Source organism: Lepisosteus oculatus, chromosome 8 (assembly GCF_040954835.1).
Source record: "Lepisosteus oculatus isolate fLepOcu1 chromosome 8, fLepOcu1.hap2, whole genome shotgun sequence".
NCBI classification, from domain to species: Eukaryota; Metazoa; Chordata; class Actinopteri; order Semionotiformes; family Lepisosteidae; genus Lepisosteus; species Lepisosteus oculatus.
Window position 1 is genome coordinate 23,548,803 of NC_090703.1, and position 14,045 is coordinate 23,562,847.

Below are 14,045 nucleotides of genomic sequence, written 5' to 3' on the forward strand. Positions count from 1 at the left end.
AGTATCCATTTCTTGGCTTTGATACACCCAATCTTAGCATGAGGATTGCAATTGGTGTATACTGTATATTTGTGCATGTTGATTTCTTTCTTGGACAGATTTTGGAATGCTCATACAATTCTGTAGACGGTAGTCAGTGCTGCATGTGCTAGGATTTATGAGCTAGTGTAACATTTGTTTGCTCAGATTTCAAACAAAGAAAATTACCATGTTGCTAAATATTGATTTATTGGTTATTTAGCAGCAGGAAAAGAATTACCAAAGTGAAATCTGCTTTGAAATGAGGTGTACTTTAGGAAGACTTTGTCAAACTACATAAAGCCAACATGGGTGGCTGGTACATAAAAACTTAACAGAAGTTATAGCCCAGAGAAGACTGTCAATCCATCTGGCTCATTTGATACATGATTTCTTGAAGATAGAGGGATCTGTGCAATCTCAGCCATGATTGAGAAGTGCCAGCAGTCACCTGCAGGCACTATAGAGTACCCAGTACACTAGGAAGAGATTTGGAGTGGTATTCCTCTCTCATTGTTAAATGACGGAGTCCCTTAATAAAAGAAACTGAACAACCTAATCAAAAACAAACTGCAGTCTTTTATAATTCAAATGGAAATATGTTAATATTTTTAATTTGTATGCAACAAAAAATATTCTTTCCCATATACTATAACAGCTTATTAAAAGAAAAAAAACACATCAAACTATATGTAATTCAGGATTGTTTTTTGTTAGAAAATCCAATTTTTACTTTGAAGTAATTATTAAATCTTAATAAGATCAAGTTGGGAACTGCTTTTAGACTTCTTGAATATTCCTTTTCTAATTTCTCTGTATATTCTGACCTTTACAGTTTTACTTTTGTGTCCATTTCTCCTTGTAAGTCTATTATTCAATCATCCATTTTTTAGAATTTAAGACATCATGAAAAATAACACCAAATATTAGGTCACAGGTGTCAGCTGTGTTTTTTGTAACACTGAATGCAGTGTGATGTAAAATTATTTATAACAAATTCAAGCAAGAACTTGAACTTGAAATTAAATTTATAAGAGTGTGAGTGCCACAAAATGTTACTGTGAGTTGCAATACCAGTATACTGATAAACAAATCCTGTGAAATAGCATTAATCTATTCAAAAGGCTTAAATCCCTTTTCCTAAACATCTTAATGAAGAATACCATACAGTACTAGCATTGTCTTCTTCTTATTAATACACACTGGCCTTGAGGAAGGTACAGTACTTTACCCCAGTATTGCTGGGAATCAGCATTGTTGGGAATAAACATACTGTATAAGGGAGTGTCCTATGTGGGGGTGGAAGGTGTACTTTAAACCTACAATAGTCAGAGTAATCTCTGGATTGATGAGGGTGATCTTAAATATGGACTTTGTCACTGTGAAATTTTGCTAAGTGATGACCAATCACTCATGGGAGAGAAATGAGCTACTGGTGCAACCAATGTTACCTACAGCAGTGCCGTCGCAATGCTTAGATACTAGTCGGCAGCCCTTTGACGTCGTAATATTGCATTCAGGGCAGATGCCCTTAACAGAGGAACCACATGGGAGTCCATGACATACTTTTTAATCCTGCTTCTTTATGTTAGTCTTTTGGTTGGAAGTTAATCCTTACTCATTTAATTGCAGCTATCAATGAGTTCCCTGAAGACCTGTTTACAAACAAAGAAAGAAAACAAGGAGCTGTGCTGCTGCATATATTTGCGGTAAGAGAGCTCTTTTTTATTTGCCTCTAAACTACTGGTGGATGTTTTTGACATATAAAATATTACAAAAACCTGAATAATGTCAGACAAATAATTAGAAAATAAGTAAAATGATAAGCACTATTTTCATATAAAAAATTAAAATGTAAGTATGCATTTTTCTTATCTCTACACTTGACTATCATGCAATTAATGCCATTCTCAGACATTCTTGAATTCTTTATAAATAAAGCCTAAGTGAAAGAAAAAGAAAAAATTCATTTGCAATATGTGATACATGTGGTAGAACCTTGATTACTCTAGGATTGACATGTCCTGAAATTTCCACTTCAGTGCAGAATAAATTGAAGATGTTCAGGAAAGCCAACTGTCTCTTGTGCCAATTACCAGCTTCCCTCCCAAAGCTTTCCCAGTTCGAATACAGGCCCCTCTTAACCCTCCCTTCCCAGTCCAAATACTTTTTGTGTATCATCTGAAGCATTTCCCTATAAAATTACTGTACTAAGATGTGCATGTTTAACACTTTTGAGGCAGGGGTCCTCTCATTTTTTTCCTATTAATGCCCATCGTACAAAGTATTCAAAATTCGTTGACCACCAAACATATACTGTACAGATGGAGTGTTCCTTATCTCCTTTTTCTTTGCAAATGGAGTACTGGACATCATATACATTGATCATTCCAATGATTCCATTGATCCTTAGGAAAGCCACTTAAGCCTAGTTATGGTCGCGCAAACCCAGAGCTACATGGTTGTAACCTGGATGGGACCCACCAACCAACATTGTCATGTCTTTAGAAAGTGGAAGGACCCAAGAGCTAACTGTGCTGCTGACGATATACATATTTTCATAAATATACATTGTTTGCTTCTGAAATTAGAGCAAAATATATAGAAAAATCCAGTTACACACTTTCTAAAATTAGACATTAAACTCACAGGAGAAAATTATTGTTTTTGAAAATTAACACATTACTCCCATTTTATCCTGCTTTCACCTAAAGCCTCATAAGGGTATATGAAAAGGAATCATTTTAGAGGTGATTGACACCACTAATACATCAAATACATCTTGTCCAGTTTTCACGAATCACAAGACTGAGAATTTCAGTCAGAGATTAAAAAGAACACTAATTTTTGTTTGGTTATTTTTTATGTTCCTTAAGCACTGTTGTATTGTCACCCTCTGCATGTTTTCTGTTTATATCATCTGGGGAGCTGGAACCTGTCCCAGCAAGCAATTATGTACCCTGGACAGGACACCAGTCCACCCCAGGGCACACAAAGACACAGACAGGCACATACAGTATTCATACAAGGGCCAGTTTTCCCAGAAGCCAGTTAATTTACCAGTAAGTCTTTGGACTGTGCGAAGAAAACCTGGTGCGCCTGGTAAAAACAGACACAGACACAGGGGAAACTCCATGCAGATAGCACCCCAGGTTTAGAATTGAACCCAAGTACCTAGCACTGTGAGGTAGCAATGCTAACCACTGCACCACCATGTAGCCCATGTTTAGATTAGGGGTGTCATGGTGGCACAAGACCTTTAACTTTTACAAGGAGCACCATAACAATGCTGTAACTTCCTGCATTGTACTGAATTAATCACCCTGCTCCAGTACGGTAGTTAGATGCTGTTTCTTTTGCAGCATTGTTCCACTGCATTCTAAGTCATGCTTAAAATAATCTGAAAAATGAAATCAAATTCATAATATTTAGAACTGAGATCCTGTACCCCAGAAAATCCTATGAATTTTAAGTGTGACAGGTACTGTAAAGGTATTTTAAACATTTAACTAAAAAGGAAGATTAAAAATCACTTAGTTTGTGGTTTCTTCTTTTTCAATACATTATTTTAATACATCTCTGCACAAATAAACTGTCTGCTTCTGTGAAAATGAACCATATAAGACATCAGCTCCATATTTTAAATTCTTTAAGCATCTTGTTGGTCTCCACTTTGTTTTTTCACATAATGCCTAGAGCTCGCACATCCAATGTAATTCTTGGATGATATCAATTATTGATGTGTTGGTTTCTCTGAGTTATATTAGTGCATTATGAAATATTCCAGATATTTTTCATGTTGGTGGTGCACAAATTATACATGATCCATCTGTTTTTGGCACTTGAAAAATAATTTATATTTATATTTTTTAAATAATTTATATTACAATCAAAAAGATAATATCAAAGTAATTCAATTTTGTGATCCCATTAATTAATGTTGGGTCAAATGTCTTTATAACTACATATACAGACTGCTCAAAATCTACAGGTACATAAAATAGGTATAATAAAGGCAGTTCACTAACTGAAAACTCAGAAGATATAATTTAAAAAGTCTAGTCAATTCCTGATCATTAATGGAACCTTATAGCATTCTTTTCTGATTCTCATTTACTTCTTGTCCTTCACACAGAAATTTACACCAAAGGTTTCTACAAAAACAATGCCTAAGAAAGAAGTTCATGGGTTTCTGGGTGTCTTTTAATTTTGTGTAGGAGTGATACGTGGAAATACAACATATTTTTTTTCTCCTGGTTGAATGTTGAGATTTACAAAAAAGACAATTTTTATAAATTACAATATAAAGTAGCAAATAATTAGTTTGCAAAGGAACAAGTAATAGGTTTATTCCATGCTGAAAAAAAGAAGAAAGAGAACTCTTTCTTCTCTTTCTTCTTCTTTTCTTCTCTTCTTCTCTTCTTCTTTTCTTCTTTTCTTCTTCTTTTTTTCAGCATGGAATAAACCTATTACTTGTTCCTTTGCAGCCTACGCATGCTGACGCAGCTACCCACCTGAAATAATTAGTTTGTTCAAGGAACCAGGGTCACCCAGAAAAGCTTGTCCAAAAATGCCAACCCTAAACAAAAAACCTGAATTTGTTTGCTGTTGCAGCACATTAAACTGGAAGAATTATGGATTTCTGTGCTTCACTAATGCTGCACTCACATCTTGAACAGCTTGCCTTGTTGCACACCAGTACCTGTAACACAACTTACTTTCAATGAAACCAGTTGAATAAAAACGGAAACTGCTGACACTTTTGCCAGGCAGACTGTGATATTTCCCATACTGGTTTTCTGCAGGTCTGCCCGCAGTAAATACCCCTTTAATGTTCTTGTTCTGTGTTGTCACTCATTTGCTATACAAGTTTGCAGATATTTTCTTTTGTAATGTCTGATTTCAGTTACCCTGGCTAGCACGAATCATGGTCTGATTTACACTCTTTTTAATCTAGTTCCAGATTAGGGGTTATTTGGGTTTGTAAGACTAGTAATAGGGTGTTCAGTAATGTACAGTACTATACCACAAAATCAACCTAGTTTCAGCTGCTCTTAAAGAAGTTCTCCCACATACAGTATATTCAGACCCAATTGTACAATCGGAAGAATTACTTTGGTGAATGTTAGTATTACCAAGTCATTGCAATTATTCTAGTGCAAGCGCTCTTACAGGCAAAGTGTTCAGAATACCATTTTTGAGCTATTTTTTCATATCTGTGCAGTTTCTGCTCCAAAGAATTGGGCTTAAGCACTTTTTAATGTTGTGTTTGTATTTTCACTGTGGCCAGAATAGGGCTTCTAGTAATCTGAATACACTGCATTATCACACATTCCATTACCTAATATATGTTTATTTGTTTGAAGCTGTCTATAAGGAATACTTTAGGATTTTGTTGGTCTTTTAATCTGTTCCTCACATTTAACTGTATAAAGGCTTTGAGTAACCATAGACATCTAGTCATCCTCTTGGTTGCCTCCTCAAACTAAACTGATTTTAAATAAACAGTAGTATACATTTATGTCGTCTGCACATAACTCTTTGTTTTTGTTTAATTTGCCACCTATCATCCTTGTCCTGAAATTTCAGGACAAATCTTAAAAATATCTGCTTTCAGAATCTTGATCTAGTATTGTCTAATTTTTACCACTTTATCCAATACAGGGTCACAGATGTCCTGTAACCTATCCACAAGGCACCAGTCCATCACAGGGCATACACACACACACACTCACAACAAGCCACTTTTCCCTGAAACTGATTAACCCTCCTGTACTTAACCGGTAATTAGCTCTTTGACTGTGGGAGAAAAATGGAGCACCTGGAGGAAACTCACGTGAACATGGGGAGAACATACAAACTACACGCAGATAACATCCCAGGAATTGAACCCAGGGCCCCAGCACTGCAAAGCTGGAGTTTCTTGTCCAATGAATAAAGGGCTAAAAAAAGTCATTCATAGAGACTAAAGGACACTGACAAGTTTACAAAATATCATAAATACATACTAGATGCAACAAAATATAATCATTCTTAACATCATTCATTCACTGTTTTTTCCTTCACCTGGTTGCTCGTTGAAACTGCTTCTCTCAAAATGAAATCTTTGTCCTTCTGTAAATAGTATCCAGATCCACCTGGGTATTCAGTTCAGATGAAGCAGATTAAGGTTGTTATACATTGTCTTATCCTGCCTCTGGCTGTCCTGAACTGCACAATTGGGAGTGCTCTGCAAAAGTATTCATACCCTGCCAAATTTTAACACTTCCTTGTTTTAAATCTTGCAGTCAGGACACTGTGTAGCCATATTTGTTATATTCAAAACCTACTCCACACACTCAAAGTAAAGAACAAAAAGAAGTAAATACAGTAGGTAACTCATTTGAAAGAAAAATGGAAAACTCACAGTTGCCCATGTGTTCAAATCCTTTCTGTGGCAGACCTAAATTAATTTGCTTTCACAAAATTACTGTAGCAAGCCACACAATTAGTTGAGTGGCCTCTGTGTACAATAATAGTGGTTCTCATGATTTCAGAATAGAAACACCTGAATCTGTGAAGTTCCTTAGTCAGGTAGGGAATGTTAAGCAAAGATTTAGCTATGAAAACTAAGGAGCTTTCAAAGCAAGTCAAGCATACATTCATTAAAAGGTAAAGATCAGGAGAAGGGTAAAAAATATCCTCAGCCACCCGTTTTGTCCCGCAACACCTGGGGCGCGAACCCGGGTCTCCGGCGTAACACAACAGGGAACCAGCCACATGAGCTAAAAGAGACCTCCCTCAGTCCAGGCAGCTGAGGTCCCTGCTACGCGCAGGGAGGGTGATGATGTCACCGTATCAGAACTAGCTCCATTACACCCTCCCCTGCTGACTTCGCCTCAGCAAAGGACACTCCCATCCGGGTCATGGCACCAATGTGACCCTTGTGGTTCTGCGCGGGCTTGTGCCCTCCGCCACCCGGTTCGTCCCATAACACCTGGGACGCGAACCCGGCTCTCCGGCATAACACAACAGGGAACCAGCTGCATGAGCTAAAGGAGACCTCGCTCAGCCCAGGCAGCTGAGGTGACATCGTCAGCTGAGGGCGATGACGTCACCGTATCCAAACTAGCTCCGCTATACACAGTCTGGTCAATCATCAAGAAAAGGAAGGTGTATAATAAAATCCAGACTTGCCTAGATCAGTCCATGCCTCCAAACTGAGCATCTGGGTCAGGAGGAAACTGGTGAGGGAACGACACCACCAAGGCCAATGAAAACTGAAAGAGCTACAGAGCTCAGTGGGTGAGATGAGAGAAAATGTGTCTCAGTCAACAAAATCCTTGTCTCTCCACAAAGCTGGTGTGTGTGGAAGAATGGAAACCAATTTCATAACCTGCAGAATGTGGCAAAAGGTGAAACTTTTGTTAGAAGTGATGGAAAAATGGATTGAGAGATGTACTGTACAGCAAATACTACAGGAAAATCTGTTTCAATCTGCTAAAAACCTAAAGCAAAGGCAAAAGTGCACCTTTCAGCAGAACAATGATCTAAAGTACAAGGTCAGACTACATAGGAGTGGCTTAAGAATAAGAAAATGAGTGGCACAGTCAAAGTTCAGACTTGAATCTGTGAAAAGACTTGAAGATTTCAAGCTTATGTTCTGGAGTGCTTGATCTGCCTAGAACAATGGGCAACGTTGGTAAAGACCTACCAAAAAAGATTTGATGTTGTAATTGCTGCAAAAGGTGTTTCCACTAAAATTGAGATCATGGGTGCGTTTTCTTTTCTGACATTAACCATAATTTATCTTTCTGTAAGACATCTTCAGGTTGAGCATTAAATTAATAAAATAATAATAACGAAATATGTATGCATCTTTTTTTATTTTGCAACATGGCAAATAGGAAGACTATATTTTTGCAACACACAATTAGTTGGAGAAATCGTGAGTCTTTCTTCTTTTCAGTACTGTTTCTTACAAATAATTACATGTTTCTGTATGACTTCCACCACAGAGCACCAGATTTAGATAACCATATAAATGACATTGGCTTTTTGTTAAATAATGCTTAAACTCTGTTTCTCTTGTTTCTTTTTTTCAGACCCTGTACATGTTCCTCGCTCTGGCTATTATCTGTGATGATTTTTTTGTTCCTTCTCTGGAAAAAATATGTGAGGTAAGAGGTGCATACAGTTTTTTACTGTGGCATGTGTTCTATGTATGACCCGATTTGTAAAGGTCTGGCATTGAATGCATGTAGTTTTCTACACGGGCAACAAGTGACATTGCTTTTGCAATATTTATTATTTCATCTTGGCATTTTGAAGGATTTACACTTGTGGTTATAAATACAGAAATATCAGATTGTCGAAATAATAGGTCCGTATTGTTCAGAGAGGTCAATAGAATGTTCAGTGTCACTTCTGCTCTGATCTGCATTGTGAGTGAATTAAGACAGTTTATGAGACTGTTCTGGTCTAAATAATTCTTGAGAACTTTAGTATCATATTCTACATATGTTACACAGGAAATAGCAGAACATGTGGAAACATACATGTTTAAATAATTCAGGTGAGTAACTGTGTCAGCATGTGTACAGATGCAGCCATTCAAAAAGGGTGAGGTATTTCGCGGCATACCCCGGTGGGCGTGTCACGGTATCACGCGGTATCACGCATTTCACGTGTGTCACGTGACTAACTATCCGGCGTCGCCTTGTAAAACCGCCAGGGTGAGCTTAACCTCTCATGTACAGCATTTGAGCCTTTAATTTTGAACTGTGTATTACAGCATGTTAATCATCATTCATTAAAATGTTGGTATATTTTATGAAAGCAAGATTGCTCAGTTGGACAAAAGTACACAACCTACCTTTATCAGAAATATTTATGCATCAAAGCCTTTACTGAAGATATTACTAATAGTATTAATAATGGATGACTTTGGACAAGCTGTATACTCAAAGTATAATTTCTTTAGCACATTTGTACAAGCACTTGGAATCTGTCCAAGCCATACTTTGTCAGGCATTTTGTTTTACTTCAACAGGCATAAAAACTTCCTTGCTTTTAACAGGGCGTTTCATAATTTCTAGCTACGAAAATGATTTAAAATGCGACACCTATCATTCAACTAGAGCTTAAAATATCACAAGGAAAAATACACACCGGTATTCCATTTCTCCCTAAACATTGTAAGCTTCGAAGTCTTTAACTAACGTGATACCGGAGTCAACAAGCATACTTTTAGAATTTGATTAAAAGGGAATATAATATGGAATCGCGTATCTAAAGAATTTAATAACGGTATGATTATATCCGTGTACTGCGGCAGGGCTGTGTAGGGCTGTTTCGCCTGCCTGATCATGCGAGCTGTCTTGTAGCCTACTCGTCTAGGTGCGTGACTACCAACTGGCAGCTTGTGTGTTCGAATCCAGCTGGTGCTGGACTTTTCATTTTTATTTATTTATTTTTTAATCGCGTAACATAAACATTACCGTATGCAAACTGGACTGTATACAGTATGTATATGTATATTTAATGTCTTAACTGTGCCCGTTTAATTGAATTAAAAAAAATATTTAACACGAACATTAAGCTGTTTACATCTTCCGCCTGAGAACAGTCACCCGTTGCTACCCAACGCAGAATGGTGATTGGCTGACATTATCTGACACCCCTCTGATTGGAGAAAAAAGACGTGCTGGTCTGCTATACACACTGTGCCAGGAAGAGGATTTCTTTCTATTCAAAACGTGTATTTTAAAAGTTTAAGAAGTAAAAACCTTACAGCGTACACAGATTTCTAAACTGATCAGGATCGTTATCTTTGTCTTATGCATAATAATGTTCACCGCTGTGTCCAGCAAATTAATAATAAACTTTATTTTATATAGCGTTTTAAACGAATAAGTAATTAGATTGCTCATAAACCTAATCACTTGCTTTTTCTTTTTATTTAGGCTCAGATTTCAACTATAGATCGTATTATTAATAACCATAATAACAACCAACCAACAAAAACAACCATATAAACATAATGGTGGTGCTGGACCTTCCAGTTGTATTTATTTTTTAATCGCGTAACATAAACATATTACCGTATGCAAACTGTACGGTATACAATATGTATATGTATATTTAATGTCTTAACTGTGCCCGTTTAAGTATTGAATATTCATATCTAATTTTACCACTGAAGGGAAATCTTAACATAAACATACGGTATATGGCTGGTCTCGGTACTTTAAAGAAAAAAATACACACCGGTATTCCATTTCTCCCTAAACATTGTAAGCTTCGAAGTCTTTAACTGACGTGATACCGGAGTCAACAAGCATACTTTTAGAATTTGATTAAAAGGGAATATAATATGGAATCGCGTATCTCAAGAATTTAAAGACCAGACAATCGCAAACTCATTTTCAATAAAATTATTTTATTCATTCAGCAGTTTGTGAGAGGGACATCCAGCAGGGAGAGACACACACACCGGTTTTCATTGACAAAATTGTTTTTTTTTCAATTCCTCTTGTCTAACAGGAATGTTTTGTTTGTGTACACACTGTTAGACAAGAGGAAAAGACCGCCTCCTCCTACGAAGCATTTCGTTGATCCGATCACGAATTATTTTCCAGTCGTACGCAGCAAGGGTTGAGAATCTCCGATTCACCATCGTACTAATGGTTTCCCGGAGATTGCAAGGCAAGGCACTTTTGCCTCTGGACCCATCGAAATTTACAGACGTGGTCCACCCCCAGTAAATTTCAAAAGTCACAAGATTTCGAAACACGAGGGCGGCGTAGCGGTCGGCTCTTGCTTTCCCGTCTATGTCGATGCACTGCAAGTACAACCCCCCCTCCATCTCCTGGGTGATGGGTAGCAGTTTGACATCTGGGAGAATTATTCGTCCCACTGGCATCTGTGAATTCCGCTGTGCTTCCTGGGGGGAGATAGCCGGCGGGGACAGCATCAACAGATTCCTGCACGGTGGTGAACTGAGAGGCCGGGATGGAGTGTCCTGAGGCGGTGTGTGCTCTGCGGGGGGCAGAGCTTCCGCCAGGCATTGCAGCCTGCGCGGCGGGGAGAGGCACTTTTCGGGAGACAGCTGCTCAACTGTTTGACTGCTGGAACTCTAGCCTCCCAATCCTCCCCAGTAATGCATCGTAATGCTCCCGCTGCTGCCGAAATGTCTCCATACAGGTGCTGCTTCTACAGGTTGGCACCCTGGCCAGTGGCCGAGAGCAGAGACCCACGCCCTGTGGCAAAATAACATAATTCATGTAAGAAATAAAGTCACACAGTAGTATTCATCAGTCGCGGAACAGAAGTCAAAATAAACTTTTCTTTTTTTCCGTCTTACCGCTTTCTTTTTTACTGTCCTGGTGGTAGATCGTTTCGCCCGTGCGGTGTTTTCTTGAAGAACAGGCTACGAAGAAATAATTATAATTGAATTTAAAATTCAAAACGGCAATAATACCTTGTAATATGCGCTGTAATCGCGTATTTCAGATGAAGTCTGCTGTATTTGCTTACCCTTCGCTCTTTGGAAGCTGGGGCGGCAGAAGCACCCCGTCTCTTCCCGTAAAACGCCTTGGTCTCCATACTGTACTATGGTCGCTGTAGTGCAGGTTCGCAGTTTTTTTTGTGATGGGAGCTCACCCAATCCCTTGGTGTCTTTTATGCGTCACACATACTGTATTTCAGCGCCATATATTTCATGGATATTATGGAATATAATGGATGGATATCTTAGTTATCTTTCTAGTTCACAGGTTTGCATGCATAATTTAATTTTGAAATCCACTGAGACATCAGGTACTACTGTTGTATTTATGAAAAAGAAACAAAACAAAAAACCTACTAACAACTGTGCCATCCTACTCCTTAGTTAATACATTGTATTATTCATAAACAGTTAACATTGTTAGCAAAATATTTTGAATTATATTTAACCCTATTTTTTCTTTAGTTTTGTATTTAACTTATTATATGATAGTCAGACTTAATGTATATTTGAACAATGAAAATATATTTTTACAAGATTTTACATTAAGCACTTAAAATTAATATGGTTAATAATAGTAAACTGTAACATGCTGTAACAAGATCGGTTAAACTGCGAAGAAAATGCTTTCAGAGAAAATGTTTCAGGTGTGAAGAACATAGATCTCCAATGCAATTTCAACCAAACCTGTTCCCACACACCCCGCCCCCACTACCATTAGAATATACACAAACATTTTAGCGTTTCATTCTGAGCAGAAGACCCTCACACCTGAAGAGTGCTGGCTGTGACGAATTAAACCGGTTTTACAGGTTTCAATCACAGACCATGTGACATGGGACTCAGTAAACTACAGTAACACCGTATTTGATAACGCTTTAAAAAACGCTATAAAATAATGTGACTTGGCGCAGAACAAGTCACATCAAGTCAATTTAAACACAAGCTGTCTTTAGCCCTCTAAGCTGGTTCATACAGAAATGTAGAGATCCAGGCTCAGAACACACAGCTTCATTAGCGAAAACATATGCAGGACAACTAGAGAAGACGTTTTACAGAGGATGGATTTTTAGAAACATCCCATCAGACATCCCATCATATTCACAACGTGAAATCTAGAAAATAATATTACGTAACCAAAATCCGCAATATGGAAACAGAACCTGTGTAATTGTTGATAGATGATGTACTCGTAACATTTTTTCAAGACGAACTACAACATTTAAAAAATGACTTGTATGTACTTGATATCTCTAATCAATCCACGGGTCCCAGCACAAAACGAAAGTAAAACGCATACCGTTTCGCGCTTCTTATTAGTTGCTCAAAAGTAATTTGACCGTATGAAATGCATAATATAAACCTAGAAACATATACGTGAGCAGTACTTAAGCACTGTAGTATCGGTGTTAAGACATACCTCTCAAATACTGTAAATCAAGTTAAAAATATCTCAAGACCGATTCTGGTCGTAATGAAACCATGCAAGGGAGTTTTTATGTCCGTTGCAGTTCTTTTGCAACATGAATATAATTATATCGTTATTAATTTCTTGAGATACGCGATTCCATATTATATTCCCTTTTAATCAAATTCTAAAAGTATGCTTGTTGACTCCGGTATCACGTTAGTTAAAGACTTCGAAGCTTACAATGTTTAGGGAGAAATGGAATACCGGTGTGTATTTTTTTCTTTAAAGTACCGAGACCAGCCATATACCGTATGTTTATGTTAAGATTTCCCTTCAGTGGTAAAATTAGATATGAATATTCAATACTTAAACGGGCACAGTTAAGACATTAAATATACATATACATATTGTATACAGTACAGTTTGCATACGGTAATATGTTTATGTTACGCGATTAAAAAATAAATAAAACTGGAAGGTCCAGCACCACCATTATGTTTATATGGTTGTTTTTGTTGGTTGGTTGTTATTATGGTTATTAATAATACGATCTATAGTTGAAATCTGAGCCTAAATAAAAAGAAAAAGCAAGTGATTAGGTTTATGAGCAATCTAATTACTTATTCGTTTAAAACGCTATATAAAATAAAGTTTATTATTAATTTGCTGGACAGAGCGGTGAACATTATTATGCATAAGACAAAGATAACGATCCTGATCAGTTTAGAAATCTGTGTACGCTGTAAGGTTTTTACTTCTTAAACTTTTAAAATACACGTTTTGAATAGAAAGAAATCCTCTTCCTGGCACAGTGTGTATAGCAGACCAGTACGTCTTTTTTCTCCAATCAGAGGGGTGTCAGATAGTGTCAGCCAATCACCATTCTGCGTTGGGTAGCAACGGGTGACTGTTCTCAGGCGGAAGATGTAAACAGCTTAATGTTCGTGTTAAATATTTTTTTTAATTCAATTAAACGGGCACAGTTAAGACATTAAATATACATATACATACTGTATACAGTCCAGTTTGCATACGGTAATGTTTATGTTACGCGATTAAAAAATAAATAAATAAAAATGAAAAGTCCAGCACCAGCTGGATTCGAACACACAAGCTGCCAGTTGGTAG

The 14,045-nt window shown here is 37.4% G+C and overlaps 1 protein-coding gene across 2 annotated transcripts in view; it reads left to right on the forward strand.

Moving 5' to 3' along the window:
• slc24a4b (solute carrier family 24 member 4b) overlaps positions 1-14,045 on the forward strand; it is a 193,228-nt gene that overhangs the window by 114,978 nt on the left and 64,205 nt on the right. For both annotated transcript variants that reach the window (XM_015351228.2, XM_006632714.3), the window contains exons 3-4: positions 1,651-1,727; positions 8,103-8,177. In XM_015351228.2, coding sequence (XP_015206714.1) covers positions 1,651-1,727; positions 8,103-8,177 — 152 coding nt within the window. The remainder of the gene's footprint in view (positions 1-1,650; positions 1,728-8,102; positions 8,178-14,045) is intronic.